This window comes from Pongo pygmaeus, chromosome 14 (genome assembly GCF_028885625.2).
Source record: "Pongo pygmaeus isolate AG05252 chromosome 14, NHGRI_mPonPyg2-v2.0_pri, whole genome shotgun sequence".
In the NCBI taxonomy this organism is placed as follows: Eukaryota; Metazoa; Chordata; class Mammalia; order Primates; family Hominidae; genus Pongo; species Pongo pygmaeus.
This window is the reverse complement of record NC_072387.2, coordinates 105,809,553-105,826,972: the sequence shown is the minus strand read 5'-3', so window position 1 is coordinate 105,826,972 and position 17,420 is coordinate 105,809,553. Positions and strand designations below refer to the sequence as shown.

Here is a 17,420-nt window from a genome sequence, read left to right as displayed (position 1 = left end):
GAGTGTAACTGGTATCTCATTGTGGTTCTCATTACATTTCTTTAATGACTAGTGATGTTGAGCATTGTCATAATACCTGTTGGCCATTTGTATATCTTCTCTAGAGGAATATCTGTTCAAGTCCTTTGCCCATTTTAAATTGGGTTCTTTGTTTTTTGTTGAGTTGTAGGAGTCCTTTATATATTCTGGATATTAATTCCTTATCAGATATATGATTTGCAAATATTTCTTCCCATTCTGTAGGTTGCCTTTTGACTCTGTTAGTAGTGTCCTTTGATGTACAACAAAATTTTAATTTTTATGAATTCCACCTTTTTTTGGTTACCCTTGCTTGGCACCCTTGTCAGATATCAATTGATGATAAATGCAGATTTATTTCTGGGCTGTCTAGTCTATTCCATTGATCTGTATGTCCTTATTCTAGTACCGCATTGTTTTGATAACTGTAACTTTATAGTCAGTTTTGAAATCAAGAGGTGTGAGTTCTCCAACTTTATACTTCTTTATCAAGATTGTTTTAGCTTCTCGTTAAATTTTATTTCCTGCTCTGCTTTGTGATTGCCTTTTACTAACAACAGTGGCTTAAATTTATTGAGCACTGAGTGCCAGATACTATGTTCAGCATTTAAAATGAATTATCTCGTTTTATTTGCACAGCAACCCTATTAGAAAGGTATTGATAGCATCCCCATTATACAGATGAAGAAACTGAGACACTAAAAGGTTATTTGAACTCATGTTCGTAACTGTGACATCATATTACTTAGTTACATTTACTGCATCTGTTTAAACATTTCCTAAAGTTCAAAAGAAATATCACTTTATAGACTTTATCTTAAAATGAAGAAGTGTGCACAAAAAATGAACAATAATATGCAGCAGCCCTGTTTGAGCACTTTGAAAACTGAAAGCTTAGGGAGGCTTGACCCTCTAACCAACCCCTCTATTGCCCCTGTGTACCTGGTTGAGGGAAAGAGTGTGGGGCTAAACTCTGAGCACATTTCTCCTGGCCGTGTCCCGTGTGTGCCCTGCCTGATAAGAGGAAGGGTTACATCCTTTTATAATTTGTCCCGCAGAGAGGGAACACCTTTATTCATTTTGTATACTCAGAAGTATTACTGTTTTGCAACTAACAGAAAAGAACCTTACGAGTAGCAACAGCCTACACCCGGGTACCACCTGATTTGCATAAGGATCCTATCTAGATTCTTAAGCTTGCATTTCCCACTCTCACTAGGTTTCTGTTTTGTTTCATTTTTTACCTTTTTGGCCTACTCCAACTTTTCTGGAAACTAATCTACCTATTTACCAGGTGCAAGTAACTTGTAAAAAATGATTTGCAGCTGTACCATAGCCTGGTGGACACAGACTTTAGGCCACCTGAGATCTATTCCTGTAATTCGTCCTGTTTCAAGATTCATAATTAAAAATAGGAACATAGTATTTTGACTTTTTAAAACATTTGTTGAATCTACAAATACCAATCATGGTTATTATGATAGCAGTTTGTCCTATCTGAAGGATCAGTGCTACACTGAGTAAACAAACCAAAGTAGTTCACATTTCTTAAGTAATTCAGTGATTTGTTCTTTATGCCCTCTACTTTCTTGTAAGACATCAGGCATAGACAACTGTTACACATTACAAGTTGAGTGTCCCTTATCCAAAATGCTTGGGACCAGAAGGGTTTCAGATTTCAATTTTTTGGATTTTGGAATATTTGCATATATGTGTTACTGAGGTGTCAAATTCTGTAAAATATTTGAAGAGATTCATTTGGAGCCAAATATGAGTGACCAGTGGCCTGTGACACAGCCCTTAGGAGATCCTAAGAACATGTGCCCGAGGTGGTCAAACTACAGCTTGGTTTTATACATTTTAGGGAGACATAAGACATCAATTGATACATGTAAGATGTACATTGGTTTGGTACATCTGGAAAGGCAGGAAAACTGAAAGCAGGTGCCTTCCAGGTTATAGGCAGATTCAAAGATTTTCTAGTTGGCAGTTGGCTGAGTTGTTATCTGGAATCAATAGAAAGGAATGTCTGTTTTAGATAAGGGGTAGTGGAGACCAAGGTTTTATCATGCAGATGAAGCCTTCAGGTGGCAGCTTCAGAAAGAATAGATTGTAAATGTTTCTAATCAGACTTAAAGCATCTGTTCTATCAGCCTTAAGATCTGCTTTAATGTTAATGCTGGTCAGCTGTGTCTGAATTCCAAAAGGAAGGAGGGAATAATGAGGCCTGTCTGACTCCTCCTTCCCATCATGGCCTGAGCTAGTTTTTCAGGTTAACTTTGGAATGCCCTTGCCAAAAGGAGGAGTCCATTCAGATTGTTGTGGGGCATAGAATTTTATTTTTGGTTTACATACATAATGAGATGTCTTGGAAAAGGGACCCAAGTCTAAACATGAAAGTTATTTATGTTTCATGTATACCTTATGGCCATAGCCTGAAGGTAATTTTAGACAATATTTTTAAAAATTGTGTGTATGAAACTAAGTTTGTATACTTGAGCCATCAGAAAACAGAGGTATCAGGTGTGGAATTTTCTACCGGGAGCATCATGTGAGCACTCAAAAAGTTGCAGATTTTGGAACGTTTTGGATTTTCAGATTAGAGATGCTCAAACTGTAGTATATTTGACTTATCTCTGAACATTTCCTTTTGAGCATCATGCTTAGGGACTGTCACAAACACTAAAAGTTCTTTTTAACTATAGTAACTACATTCTTTTAGATGATAAAATAATCAGCACATGCCCTCTGGCAGCCTCCCCTTCAAACTGACCTCTTTATTCTTTAAACACTACCCTCTTCTGACAAGGTGTCTCATAGATCATCTTGATTCTTTTTTCTCCAAATGTGGAACTGCCTATTCACCAAGACTTTTTCTGTAGAAAACAGTGCTAACAACCAAAATCTGGGCATTAGATGTGTACTTCATGTTGTTTCATATAAAATATTCAGAGTAGAAAAGAGTGAAGACAGAGCAAGAAAAAATTTTCTTCTTTTAAAAGGGCATATATTTATGTTGGTAGTTCTAATTAACCTCTACCTTTATTTCATCTCTTTAAACCAGTTTCCTCCTTTTCCATTATATGATCTTACTCAATAATGTGTTCAAATTACAATTTTGGTCCTCCCTTCTGCACTCCCGCCAAAGTTAAAAGGCTCTTCTTCTTTTGTAACTCTTGGCACTAGTGCCCTGGTATTGCATTCAAAGTATGCAGGTTCTGACTGTCCCCCTTGTCAGCATCATTAGTCCTTCAGCTCTCTGAAAAGAAAAAGACATTGCAAAATTTTTCTTACGGAATACTAAAGTATATAATGCACACATACATTTCCATAAACTTAGACGTAGCATGAAGGGAACAAAGACAGATTCAAGGTTTTCTGGATTTAACCAAAACTCTCCTTTTGCTTTGCACTTTGATGGTAACAGTGTCATTTATCTTTTATCACAGCCAGCTTTGGTGTTGAAATTTCACATATGATGTGTTCATTCACTGTTGTAGCAGTCAACTTTTTAAAAGCCAATTTAAAATGACAGAAAATATGCCCAAAGTAATGTTAAGAATCATAATCATAATAGATCTTTAAAATTTAAAAAACCGAAAGTATAATAATTTCTTTAGGTACATATTGTCATAACATTATCTCATTCAGTAAGAGTCACTCTATAAAAGACATCAAGACATTTGGATCATAACATATTTTCATTATAGTTTCTATATAAGATCAAGAATGTCTTACATTCTTGATCAATCTCCAGAGGTTTTCTTTTCCACATGAGTATGGAGAATTTAGTTAATTTAGCTGCAAAGAGTAGACTTGGTGACAATAATACAATTTTAGGGTGAATTAAAACATGTCAGTCTCCTAATCTCATAAGCTATGATTTTCATATTATCTTCATAGAAGGGAAAAAACCCACAAACTCACTTTTTCCTTCTGACTTGGTAAATAGGTTTCAATAAGATCATAGATGTAAAATATCACTGGCCTTCCATATCTAAGGGTTCCACATTCCTGGATTCAACTAACCATGGAATGAAAATACTCAAAAAAAGAAAAACAATACAAAAATACAAATTTTAAAACAATATAACAACTATTTACATAGCATTTACATTGTATTGGGCATTATATGTAATGTAGAGATGATTTAAGGTAGGAAGGATGTGAGTAGGTTCTATGCAAATACTATGCCATTTTATGTTAGAGACTTGCATATTCTTAGATTTTTATTCTCGGGGAGTCCTGGAACCTATCCCCCTACAGATACTAGGGGATGGGTATATCTTTTGCCAAAATCTTATCAGAATGACCACAGATAATGCTTTCATCTTGGACCCTAGCAAAGCCTGGGGCCATCATATCTTTTTTTTTTTAATTTCTTTTTTCTTTTTTTTTCCTGTGGTTTTTCAGAGATAGCCCTCACCAAGTGCTAGAGCACTACTTCTTAAACTATCCATAGTAAAAGAATAACATTTTTTCCCTAACTTGTTGCCAATCAATATGTTGTCCTCTTCCTATGACTAATATGCATCTTTTTTTTTTTTTTTTGAGACAGTCTCGCTCTATTGCCCAGGCTGGAGTGCAGTGGTACAATCTCAGCTTACCACAACCTCTGCCTCCTGGGTTCAAGTGATTCTGCTGCCTCAGCCTCCTGAGTAGTTGGCACTACAGGCATGTATCACCATGCCTGGCTAATTTTTGTATTTTTGGTAGAGATGGGGTTTCACTATGTTGGCCAAGCTGGTCTCGAACTCCTGACCTCATGATCCACCCGCCGCAGGCTCCCAAAGTGCTGTAATATGTATTTTGTACTACATGTGGCATACCACGGGAGTTTGATGAACCCCAAGCTGGCCTATATACCATGTTCAGTGAAATGAGACTGATACATGCTCAAATGTCATGGCCATGTCAAATTACTGCAAGTTGTTGAACACTTAATCTCAATTTCTGTACTTACAGGTTATTAACAGTCTTCAGACCACAAGTTTAGTTGCACTGTAGTTGAGAGTCTCATTTTGTCTGTCTAGGCACACTTGATTTTAGTCAGGAAAAGTGGCACTGCTTGAAGGCTCTGTATGATTCTGAGCTCCATTGGGAATGGGAGTTCTGATTGCCCTTTCCAAAGAGCTGCCAAATTCTCACCCTCGGCCGCCTTTGGGTCAAGATAAGGCCTGTTTCCCCTTTGGGGCTAGACTCCTCTGCACCTATATGTTCCTTTCTCTTTTCTTCCTCAGACTGAGTAAGCTCATTTACTTACCTTCAAATTCATTAATTCTTTCTTCTATCTGCTGAAATATGCTGTTGAGCTCCTCTCATTAATTTTTTATTTCAATTATTATACTTTTGAATTCCAAAATTTTTATTTGGTTCTTTTTATAATTTTTATCTGTTTATTGATTTGTCTTCATGCCTTCCTTTATTTAGACATCCTTTCTTTTAGCTATTGGAACGTATACCCTAAATTCCTCTGTTTTATTCATCCATCTGTGTGTGTCTCTTAATTCTGTCACCTTTTCTCTAAAGCCACTGCCTCTGACTTAGTTCAGTCCACAATAAACTCATACCTGGATTATCTGAATTACTGTAGAAACCTAATTTCTTCAAGTATTATTTGCTCCAGTCTTTCTCTCCTTTCCTCTTGGATTTTTAGTTACCTATATGCTAGATCTTTTTCATATATTCCTAATCTCTCTCACACTTTGTTTGGTTTGTTTTTTCTTTTCTTTGTAGTTTAGTTACTATAACAGTTTCTGTTATCACGTTTACTAATCCCTGTCTCTTCTGTGTACAGTCTGCAATTAAACTCACCCAATAAGTTCTTAGAGTTCTTAATTATAAATGTTATATTTTAAAAATCTTAAATATCTCTTTGATTCTTTTTAAATAGATTTTAGTTCTGTCAAAATTTTTCTTTTTAGAAATTTTTGTGCTTTTTAAAAAATATATTGATGATAGTTATTTTAAAGTCCTTGTCTAAGTAATCTTTGGGGTTTCTTATTGTCTTTTTTTTTTCCTGTTGGATTTCAATATTTGGTCCTTTTCTCTTTGCTTGACTTTTTTTTTTAATGAGAGCTGGAAATTGATGAAAAGCTGTAGAAGCAAAGAGCTAAGGTTTGTTCTGGTAGCCTGAGTGCCAGGTGCTCACTTGATTCTGTTGAGGCTTGTTTTTAGGCTTTGTGAAGGTGCTACTATTTTTGTGTCTTACTTCTAGGATCTGGCCTTACTGGGTCTCAAATGAAAGTCTACAGTGTGTATAGTACTTGAACTTTGGTCTCTGTCTTCTCAATACTATTTTATAGCTGTGGTTTCAACCTCTCCGTTTCTCTTTCCTTCTGGCTTTTGTAGAGGTGTTATCATATATATATGTGCAGGATAGGAGTCAGCAAATGAGAGGAATTTGTATGGAGATTTTTCTGGTTTTCTGCAGTTTCCCTCTCTCCCCTTCTCTCCTACCCTCTCACCCTGCATCCTGCCCTCAAATTTCAGCACTTTGGCAGCCCGTACTTTGACTTCTGCTTTCCAACTCAGTATTCCTCCAGGACGCAATCTGGGGACCCAGGGATGAAGTTTAGGTGAATGTGGAGCTTGCTGCTTATGCCTCCTGCTTTCAAGGACCATAATGCCTCACTTCTTGATTGGTGGTTGCTTCCCTGACCACATGCCTCTAAACAGCAGTTTATGTTTTCTCCAGCTTGTATAGTGGATTAGAACTTGATTTCTAAGATGTTGATTTTATAATTCAATTTTTATAAGCTGTTTTGTTTTCCTTATATCCAGGCCTTTAAATTGAGAGGGGAGGTGGAGAGGGCCTCATTTACTGCTGATAATTAAAATAAATATTCATCTCTCTTAAGTGGTTTATGGAGAGTAATTTTCATACAATTTTATGTTGGGATATGAAAAACAAACACAAATGAAAGGAATTAATTGTTTTTGAGAGAAGGCTTAATGTAAAAGGCTACACAAGTATAAAATTGTTGCACATAATGTATTCCTTAATTTAGAGAATATTAAACTAGCTTCTATATTTAATCAGAAATATAGAAAATTCTATGTATATTTTTGTCACTTGATATAGTAAAAATCTGGCTTTGAAAATGATTTCAGTGTTAATATAGCTTTCACAAATGTCTGTGTTCTTTTCTAGTGGATTAATGACTTGGAAAATGATGATTTGTATATTACATGGCCTACAAGTTGCCAGAAACTTCTGAAGCCAGTATTTCCTGGAAGTGTACCTTCCATAAGGCGCAATTTTCATAATTTGGTGAGTTTTATATTTTGATTATACATATATATCTTATAAAGATATCAGCATTCTTTCTGGATTATCCTTCTGTCAATGAATAGGCATCTGAGTTGTAAGGAAATAAGTATTTGCCTGAAACAGCAACTTAGGTGGTATGGCTGACTGGGTATCAACAACTAGTAATGTCACTGTATTAGTCCGTTCTCATGCTGCTAATAAAGACATACCCGAGACTGGGTAATTTATAAAGGAAAGAGGTGTAATTGACTCCCCAGCATGGCTGGGGAGGCCTCAGGAAACTTACAGTCATGGCAGAAGGGGAAGCAAACATGCTTCTTCACATAGTGGCAGGAAGGAGAAGTATGAGCAAAAGGGGAAAGGCCCTTATAAAACCATCAGATGTCCTGAGAACTCACTATCACAAGAACAGCATAGAGGCAACTGCCTCCATGATTTAATTACCTCCTACTGGCTCCCTCCTATGGCACATGGGGATTATGAGAACTACAATTCAAGATGAGATTTGAGTGGGTACACAACCAAACCATATTAGTCACTTGTTCTGCCTCTTACTCTTTAGCCCTTATGTCATTTTATGACAACCATATTAATGTTACTTTTACATTTTTTCAAAAGAATTTATGACAGAACTTTTTCTTCTTTATTAAAAAGAACTAATGATTAAAGTGTAGTAATTTTAGGGAAAGATACATAAATACCACTTTATCATCTATGCATATAATTTTATTATCCCAATAATATCTAAACATTAATATTGGAACTTTGAAAGTGAGAGAAAATACCTACAGCTGTTTTTTCACATAGGAAATGAATAAGATATTTTTTGCAGCAGTCTTGATAAAGCAGTTATGTTAATGCTTTTTTTTTTTGGTCAAAATTCAATCTCTATTTCCTTTTGAAAAAATTTATCATAGAAAATCTAATGAACATTTAGAATAAGGTATTTCAATTCAGGTAAAAGAAAATATACGGGGCTTCCAAAAAGAAGATGAGTAGCCTGATGTTAAATTCCATGTATAATTATATTTGGATGTGCAGCTTTCAGAAATCCTTCATAAATTGTGAAATCCTTTGTGTGTGTGTGTGTATTCCTTAGAATTGCTAGAATTTCTTTAAAAATTACACATTGAATTTCATACTTTCAGTCACAAAAATTAGTCTAAACTTGAATTTCATGAAGATTCTAAGGTGTTGAAATAGTGATATATACTATCTTTCTTTTAGGTTCTGTTTATTGATCCGGCCCAAGAATATACCTTGGATTTTATAAAACTTGCTGATGTTTTCTATTCTCACGAAGTTCCTCTTAGGTAATTGTCTTTTTATAGCATTAAACTGTCAACTAAAGGAAATTCAATGTTATTCATATTGTGTTACACAGAGTATTAATAGGGCATTCAAAGCGATGGTTAGCTCTAGTGCCTGACATAATACAGCTGCACGTTGTGAAGTATTATATACCTTTATGTTAGACTCTGTTTATCAAATCTGTCTGGTAATGTTGTTTATTACCTTTCTGAGAGAATAATCTGATCACTCTGGAAACTTATAGAAGGGTCCAGCTTCCTATGCTTGTAATCCCAGCACTTTGGGAGACCGAATCAGGCAGATCACGAGGTCAGGGGTTCAAGACCAGCCTGGCCAATATGATGAAACCTTATCTCTACTAAAAATTCAAAAATTAGCCAGGCATGGTAGTGCGCACCTGTAGTCCCAGCTACCTGAGAGGCTGAGGCAGGAGAATCACTTGAACCCGGGAGGCAGAGGTTGCAGTGAGCCTAGATTGTGCCACTGCACTCCAGCCTGGGTGACAGAGCGAGACTCTGTCTCAAAAAAAAAAAAAAAAAAAGTATATTTACCCTTTTTGTACAAAAGAACATGGCCATTTGATAATGTTAGCACTAGAGGGAGAGAGAGTGATATTTTGCAGGAATCCAGTAACTATGTGGATTTTGGTGAATAGGCATTACACTCAAACTTTTGAAGTGATAAAATTCTCCTTTTCTCTGTCTATGAATACATTCCCTCCATCTAGATATTGTAGTCTAATAATGTTTCTAAATAATGGTTTATTGTGATTCAAGAGGTAATTATAATAGTCCTTATTCATCTTCTTTTTCCAGAATTGGTTTTGTGTTCATTCTTAATACAGATGATGAAGTTGATGGAGCAAATGATGCTGGAGTTGCTCTTTGGCGAGCTTTCAACTATGTTGCAGAAGAATTTGATATATCAGAAGCATTTATTTCTATAGTACATGTGAGTTTATGCACTAAATATGATTTCTTTAGAAGGTAAAATTTTTGCATTACTATATTATGATTTCTTTAGAATGTATAATTTTTGCATTACATTTATTATTGTAACATTTCAAAGTTTATAAACTATCATGGAGATTAATACAGATGATGAATTTGTTTTCTCTAAGTCCCTGCTGAAGTACATGTTATCCTCACATTATAAATTAGGCAACTGAGGTTCTACCAAAATATTTGAATTTACTAAGGTTTACTCAGCCAATAAAGGAATTTAAATTGTATATGTAAGTTTAGAGGAAAACATATTAATAGAAAATGATTATTTAAGAAAAAATTCTTGAACTAGGCTTTGATTAAAGAGATCATTGCAGGCTGGGCACAGTGGCTCATGCCTATAATCCCAGCATTTTAGGAGGCCAAGGCAGGAGGATCACTTGAGACCAGCAGCTCGAGACCAGCATAGGCAACACAGTGAGACCCTGTCTCTACCAAAAAAAAAAAATCCAGGTGCAGTGGCACATGCCTGTAGTCATAGTTACTCAGGAGGCTGATGTGGGAGGATCATTTGGGCCCAGAAGGTTGAGGCTGCAATGAGCCAAGATCGAGCCACTGCACTCCAGCCCAGGCAATGGAGAGAGCCTGTCTCATGGAAAAACAAAAAATCATTGCAGAGTTAAATATTCTGAATGACATAGCACATAGACACTTCCTAGAGAGTTTCAAAGAAGGAGAAGTCATTTATTGATAGCAAACTGTGTGAAAGAAGTAAGATTGATACAGAATCTGACAAAGAGATGGTGTAACAGATGTTAGAAATTGGTAAGAACCTGGTTAAGGAAGAACAAGAGATAGTAAGATTATTTTGTAATTGAGGTTTTGAAATTCTGTTATGGATCATTGTGGAAATATATATGTATTAAAGAGCTATATTGTTATTAAGAAAAGTAAAGTCATAGCTTATAAAATAACTTCTATCATTTTTATATTCATTGGGCTTTAGCTTGTCAATCAATATTATATCAAGGAATGAGTCTTCTTCCAACTGAGAAAGGAATTTCCAAAGTAGTGCAAATTTCCTAACCTACTTCTGTAACTCCCAGGAAAATCATTAAATACCTTATTAATTCACTGAGCTAGAGTATAGAAACTACACTTCAGTGATTTGGGGGGTACAGTTTGCTGTATAAAATAGTGCCATGGAATATGTGTCAATTTTATGTCTCAGCTTATTTGTTTTACTAACTTACTGGTGTAACAGTTTATAAGGGACATAGTCAATTTGAGTTACATCTTTTATTAAGATTCAACCATTTTATTGTAAAGGATCATTAGGATATTCAAAACTTAGGAACCTGAAGATACTCAAAAATTATCTTTACCTAAGTTATCTTAATTATCAATATTGAATCTCTGTTTTTTAAGTGTTTTTTTATCAGACATTAATTTACATGTGATGGCATTAATCTACAGTGTTCAGCACAATACTATTAATATATAATCTCTTGGAAAAACAAATTATACTTGAAACCACAGGGTTTAATACAAAGCAGCATAAAAGTAAGTATTAAATTTGTGGCACAGCCTGTAAGTTGTGCTAAACAATTAGAAGGAGAGGGAGAAGGGGAAATAATTTGAACAAGGCGTAGTTTTTAGGAAAATACATGAATTATAAAATCTTTTAAAAGTGTTCATCTGTTTTCAGTGAGCTAATTACCTTATCTCATTTAAGTAATTTGAAGCTATTTAGCACTATAAAGAGAGGACTATAAGACCAAAATAATAATAAAATATATGAAAGTTATTGAAATGTGATAACAAATAGCAAATATTAAAGTTAATCCAACCATATCTGTGACCATATTAAGTGTGAGTAAATTAAACTTTAGTATACTAGAAGAAAAGATATAAAAAGATAGAAAATTATGCACAAGATGACTATCACAAATGAAATCTAAGGTAGCCATAAAATATTAGGGGAAATAAACTTTAAGAAAAAGTACTAAAGTTGTATGTAGCTTCAAAATATACAATACAAAATTTGATAGCAAGGGAGATAAATGGACAGTTTCACTATAATAGTAGTAGGTTATTTCAATATTTATTAATAGGTGAAGCAGATTAAAAATCAGTAAAAATATATAAGATTTTAACAATACACTTAAGATTAATTTTAAAGGCAAATATAAAATCCAACAATCAGAGAATGAGATAGTTTTGCATTCAAAACAGAAGAGGAAAATATGTCTTTTAGTTAGAAAAGAAGGAGTTAAAAGAACTGGTTAACCATTCAGAAATGAGTAACTGATTTTTAAAAAGTAGATGGAAAGTAATAAGAATATACATTAATGAACTAGGAAATAATACAGTTATGGGATCAAGAGTATAAAAGTTGATATTCTGAAAAAACAAATAAAATTGACAAACTATCATAGAGGTTAGGTTCCAGATGAGCACACCAGGTAGAAACTTCCAGCCTCTTAAGGTCTGGGCTCAGAGATAGGTACATCATTACTTTCAGTTTATTCCATTGTATTCTGTTTATCAAAGAGTCACAGATTCAGATTCATATACCCACCGCTCAATGGAAGGAGTGTTGAAGAATTTGGAGACCATGTTTTAAAACTAGCACAGCAAATTCTACCAAATATTCAAATGTTTGAAGAAATAATAATTTCAATCTTTAAAATATCTTATAGAGAATAGAAAAAGAGGAATTATTACCTAAATCAGTCTATGAATCTAATATAATCTGATGTCAAAGCCTGACAAAAAGAGAAAAGGAAAAATTATAGGCTGTTCTTTGTTGAGAATATGTATGCCAAAGTCCTAAATAAAATGTTAACAAAAGAAATCCAGCAGGTATATAAAAAGTAAACTATCATGACAAGGTGAGATTATCTAATGAATAAAAGAAAGTATTTGCAAATTCAAAGAATCTCTAAATATAATTCACCATGTTAATATATTATTCAAGAAGATGCATAAGAAACATTTGAAAAAATTCAAAGCTTTTTTATGATTAAAAAACTCATAAAGAAACAAAATGTTTAGCAAACTATTATGTAAGGGAATTTTGTTAATTGATGACAGTACATCTTAGCAGTAAAATGATAGAAAGCATTGTTTTTAAAAACGGAAAAAGATAAGGTACCCACTGTCAACACTTCAAGTATAATCCTCAAGTTCCAGTCAGTGCAATAAGATAAGTAAAGGAAATACTCATTTAAAATATTTAAAAGAAACAAATTCTGATTTAAAATTCTAGAGTTGCCTACAGAGGAGACTCGAAAGAATCCATTGATTGTGAGATTTGACACAGGAGGTTAGTAAAGTAACTGGATACGAGATCAGTATACTAATATCAGTTGCTTTTCTCTATTCTAACAACAAATATTTATTAATTTTTTTCATCAGTTTTATTAAATGGCTACTACATACCACACCCTGTTTTAGGTGCTTGGATAAATTAATAACATATATAGCCAACAATCCTTATCCTCATGAGAGTACTTTCTATAATGACTCCTACATTTACAATGACAAGAGCAAATAAAAGATACTTAGGAAACCTGGGGGCTGGGGGAAGAGGTCAGTTTTGTGGAGAAAATTTGGAATTATAGCCATGAAAGTTTACCTAAATGAATGAAAAGCTCTACCATGTTTATCAATAGAAATATTTCACTTCATAATTATATTGTTTTCTGCAAGTGATTTATAAATTCAATGCATTTCCGACCAAAGTGGAATTTTGGGGATTTTTGTGAAATGTGATGTTTTATTTTAAAATTTATATGGAAGAATGAAGACTCAAAATGGGTGAGATTTTGAAGGATAAAGTGATGGGACTTGTCATACCAGGTAATAAGATGTGTAAAGTTTGTGGTATTGGTTCAAGGGAAAGACGTATCTATCAAAAGAACATGGGGGTCCCAAAACTTAAGAATACGGAAGTGACATTACAGTAAATGGGAGTGGACTTATAACAACTGTGGTTCAACAGTGGCTATACCAATGCAAATAAATAAGACCTCACACCTTGTGTAAAAATCATTTCAGTTAGTTTAAAAATGTAAGTGTGGAAAACAAAACTTTAAAACATTTAGAAGTTAGGACCCCAAGGTAAGGGTTTCCTAGATAAAACTTAAAAAGCTCTAAGTCTGAAGGAAAATACTGATAATTTCAGCTAAATTACAAATGAAAACCAGTGCTCATTAAAATGTCATTAAAAAATAGGGAAAAATGTTACAAGCAGGAGAAGTATTTACAATACATATGGCCAATAAAATATTTATATTCCATGAGATGTAAAGATTTCCTACAATTCAAAAAGAAAAATACCAATGACCCAAGAGGAGAAATGCATCAAATAACTTTTAAAATAGAGGATGCATTAATGGTAAATAAAAATATACTGAAATTATTGGTGGTAAATATTTATTACCATTAATGGTAACTAAACAAGATAATTATCTTACAAATTTGAAAAATGCAAATAAAGACTACTACCACAAGATTATTTTATACCCTGTAATTTGGCAGGAATTAAGAAAGCTGCAGGTATCATGTGTTAATGAGAATGTAGAGCAATGGAATGCCTTTACATTGCTACCCTGCCTGTAGGAATCTAAATTGGCAGAGCCATACTGAAAAACAATCTGATAATAATTCATATTTTGAAGTTAAATTTCCGCATTTCCTACAGACACACACACACACACACACACACACACACACACACACACACACACACACACACACACACACACACACACACACACACACACACACACACACACACACACACACACACACACCCTCACCCTCACCCTCACCCTCACCCTCACCCTAAGAGAAGCTCTGGTACCTGCACCTTAGGAGGCTATTGTTAGCAGAATCATTCAGAATAGCAACAAACTATAATAAAAATGAAGCAAATATACATATCAGTAGCAAAATAGATAAGTAGAATTTGGCATATTAGAATGAAATATCATATGCAAGAGCATGGATGTATTAGAAACATAATGAAGTCACAGAAGACTAACACCATACCATATACTTCTTAAAGTTCAGAAGCAAACAAAACTAAGTATGGGAATACTTATTCGCATAAAACTCTAGAATTCAAAAAGGAAAGGGAATGATAAATGCAAATTCAAAACAATGCTTGCATCTCTTGGAGCACAAGGAAATGGGATTGGGAGAGAAGTTGTACTTCATGCTATTGGTGATGTTCCATTTCTTATGTTACGTGGTTTATTCATAAGAATTGTTTATTTTGCTGTTTATGCCTCATAATGTGTATGTTATGTGTATTCCTCTTTGCTTACCAAGTTACAAAATAATTTTTAAAATTTAAAAATGTGTAAGAGGATTGAGTTGATATGTCTGAGTAACTTACGTGAGGCATTCTGACTACCTTATTTTATAGGAGTATCTAATATTTTCAAGTGACTAGTTAGTAAAATGACTAATCTGAATGACTTTTCATATATCTTTTGCTTTATTCAGAGTCTCATTTTTGCGATCTCCATTTATGTTTTACAAAAGATTGAACTTTTCACTTTTTTTGAGTTATGATCGCATTATGTTCTACTTTGATAGGAGGAGAAAAGTTGCCCGTAAAATGAAACTCTTCAGTCTAATTACATACCTGTGCTGTGCTTAAAGGAATAGGGTACAAAGTTTACCTCCATTTATGTTTTACAGAAGATTGAACTTTTCACTTCTTTTGAGTTATGATCACATCATGTTCTACTTTGACAGGAGGAGAAAACTTGCCCCTAAATTGAAAAACTGGTAAAATGAAACTCTTCAGTCTAATTACATACCTGTGCTGCTGCTTAAAGGAATAGGGTACAAAGTTTACAGTGATAAAGGGAGAGCAAAGAATACTAATTTCTTACTGTGAGGAATATAACATGGGGATCATTTTAGCCACAATATGAAGATTATGTTTGGCAAGAATGATTTAAGTAAATTGGGACCAAAAGCAATATTCTTAAGTAATATATCAAATGCTGCCTAATAGTGTTTGTACTTACTACTTGTTCCTTCTGCTTCTAAGTTTCTTTCCCCAGAATGTCTTAATGCTAGCTCAGTGTTCATATTTGTGTCTCAGCTTAGTTGTCTACTCAAGAGATGGCATCTCTCTTGGTGCAAAACCTAAAACAGCACCTGGGTCATAGAGGATCTCTAAGTACTTATTAAAGAAAGAAATGAGAAAAGATAAAAAGAATAACAACTTACATTCTACAAGTGTGTTTAGAACATTTGAGACTGGGGAAGAGTAGAGGTGCAGAGAAAGTTTAGTCAAAATACTTACTAGTAAGGCCTGGCATGGTGGCTCATGCCTGTAGTCTCAACTATTTGGGAGGCTGAGGTAGGTGGATTGCTTGAGCCCAGGAGTTCGAGACCAGCCTGAGCAACATGGCAAGACCCCATCTTTACAAAAAATACAAAAAAATTTATCCAGGTGTGGTGGCAAGTTCCTGTAAGCCCAGCCCTTCGGGAGGCCGAAGCAGGTGGATTGCTTGAGCCCAGGAATTCGATACCAGCCTGAGCAACATGGCAAGACCCCATCTTTACAAAAAATACAAAAAAATCTAGCCAGGTGTGGTGGCAAGTTCCTGTAGTCCCAGCTACCCAGGGGGCTAGGTGGAAGGATTGCTTGAGCTGGGAGGTTGAAGCTGCAGTGAGCCATGATCACACCACTGCACTCCAGCCTAGTCGATGGTGAGACCCTGTCTCAAAAAAAAAAAAAAAAAAAAATTACAGAAAAGCAATAAAAAATGAAAGCATTTCTGCAATGTCATATTAGAATATATTACACATTACACATACATTAAAAAAGGTAATCATTATTTTATTAAGAATAATAGTGTCTGGTTTCATCAAAATAGAGTAAAACAAATTTGTTATGATATTTTTGAAAACTATAGAATATTTTAAAACCATCTTTATTAGAAGATGATATATGGTTAAAATTATTTGTATGTGGTATGTGTGTATATGTAGTTAGTATGTTTTGAACTTACAAAATAAAAATCTGTCTGCATGCTAAGGAAAAAAAAGAAAACTAATTGCTATAAGAAGAAAATTAATTATAATATCTAAATTTTCACAGATGTACCAAAAAGTGAAGAAGGATCAAAATATACTCACTGTGGACAATGTGAAGAGTGTTCTCCAAAATACATTTCCTCATGCTAATATTTGGGATATTTTAGGAATTCATTCTAAATATGATGAAGAAAGAACGGTAAGTTGGGACATTATGTTAAGTGAAGTAGGCCAGGCACAGAAAGACAAACACCACATGATCTCTACTCATGCAGAATCTTTAAAAAAAGTCAGACTCACAGAAACAGAGTAAAATGGGGGCTACCAGAGGCTGTGGATGGCAGAATTGGGGAGATATTGGTCAAATTTCAGTTAGACTAGAGAAATAATTTCAAGAGATCTGTTGTACGTGGTGGTGACTGTAGTTAATGACATATTTTATACTTGAAATTACTAACTGCATTTTAAGGATTCTCACCACAAAATATGAGAAGTATATGAGGTAATGCATATGATAATTAGCTTTATTAGCTATTCCACAATGTATATGAATATCAAAATATGTTGTATATCGTAAACATATATATTTTTTACTTGTCATTTTTTAAAAGGTAAACAATTAGAGGCTAAACCCAGAAGATTCGGAAAGAGCCAAAAAAAAAAAGAAAAAAAAAGGCAACAACTCAAAGAAATTTTCAGAGAAAGAGAAATAGTACAAAGAAATTCCAAAAATTAATGTATATGAGCCTTCATTAGAAGGGACTCACCAAATACACAACACATTGAATGAAAGAGGAATGCTCTGG

General features: G+C 34.2%; 1 protein-coding gene across 3 annotated transcripts in view; it reads left to right on the top strand.

Moving 5' to 3' along the window:
• UGGT2 (UDP-glucose glycoprotein glucosyltransferase 2) overlaps positions 1-17,420 on the top strand; it is a 274,645-nt gene that overhangs the window by 107,205 nt on the left and 150,020 nt on the right. For all 3 annotated transcript variants that reach the window (XR_008493479.2, XM_054447364.2, XM_063651063.1), the window contains exons 13-16: positions 7,172-7,291; positions 8,519-8,604; positions 9,418-9,553; positions 16,679-16,813. Coding sequence is in view for 2 of the 3 variants with exons in the window: in XM_054447364.2 (XP_054303339.2) it covers positions 7,172-7,291; positions 8,519-8,604; positions 9,418-9,553; positions 16,679-16,813 (477 nt within the window). In the remaining variant the exon portion in view is untranslated. The remainder of the gene's footprint in view (positions 1-7,171; positions 7,292-8,518; positions 8,605-9,417; positions 9,554-16,678; positions 16,814-17,420) is intronic.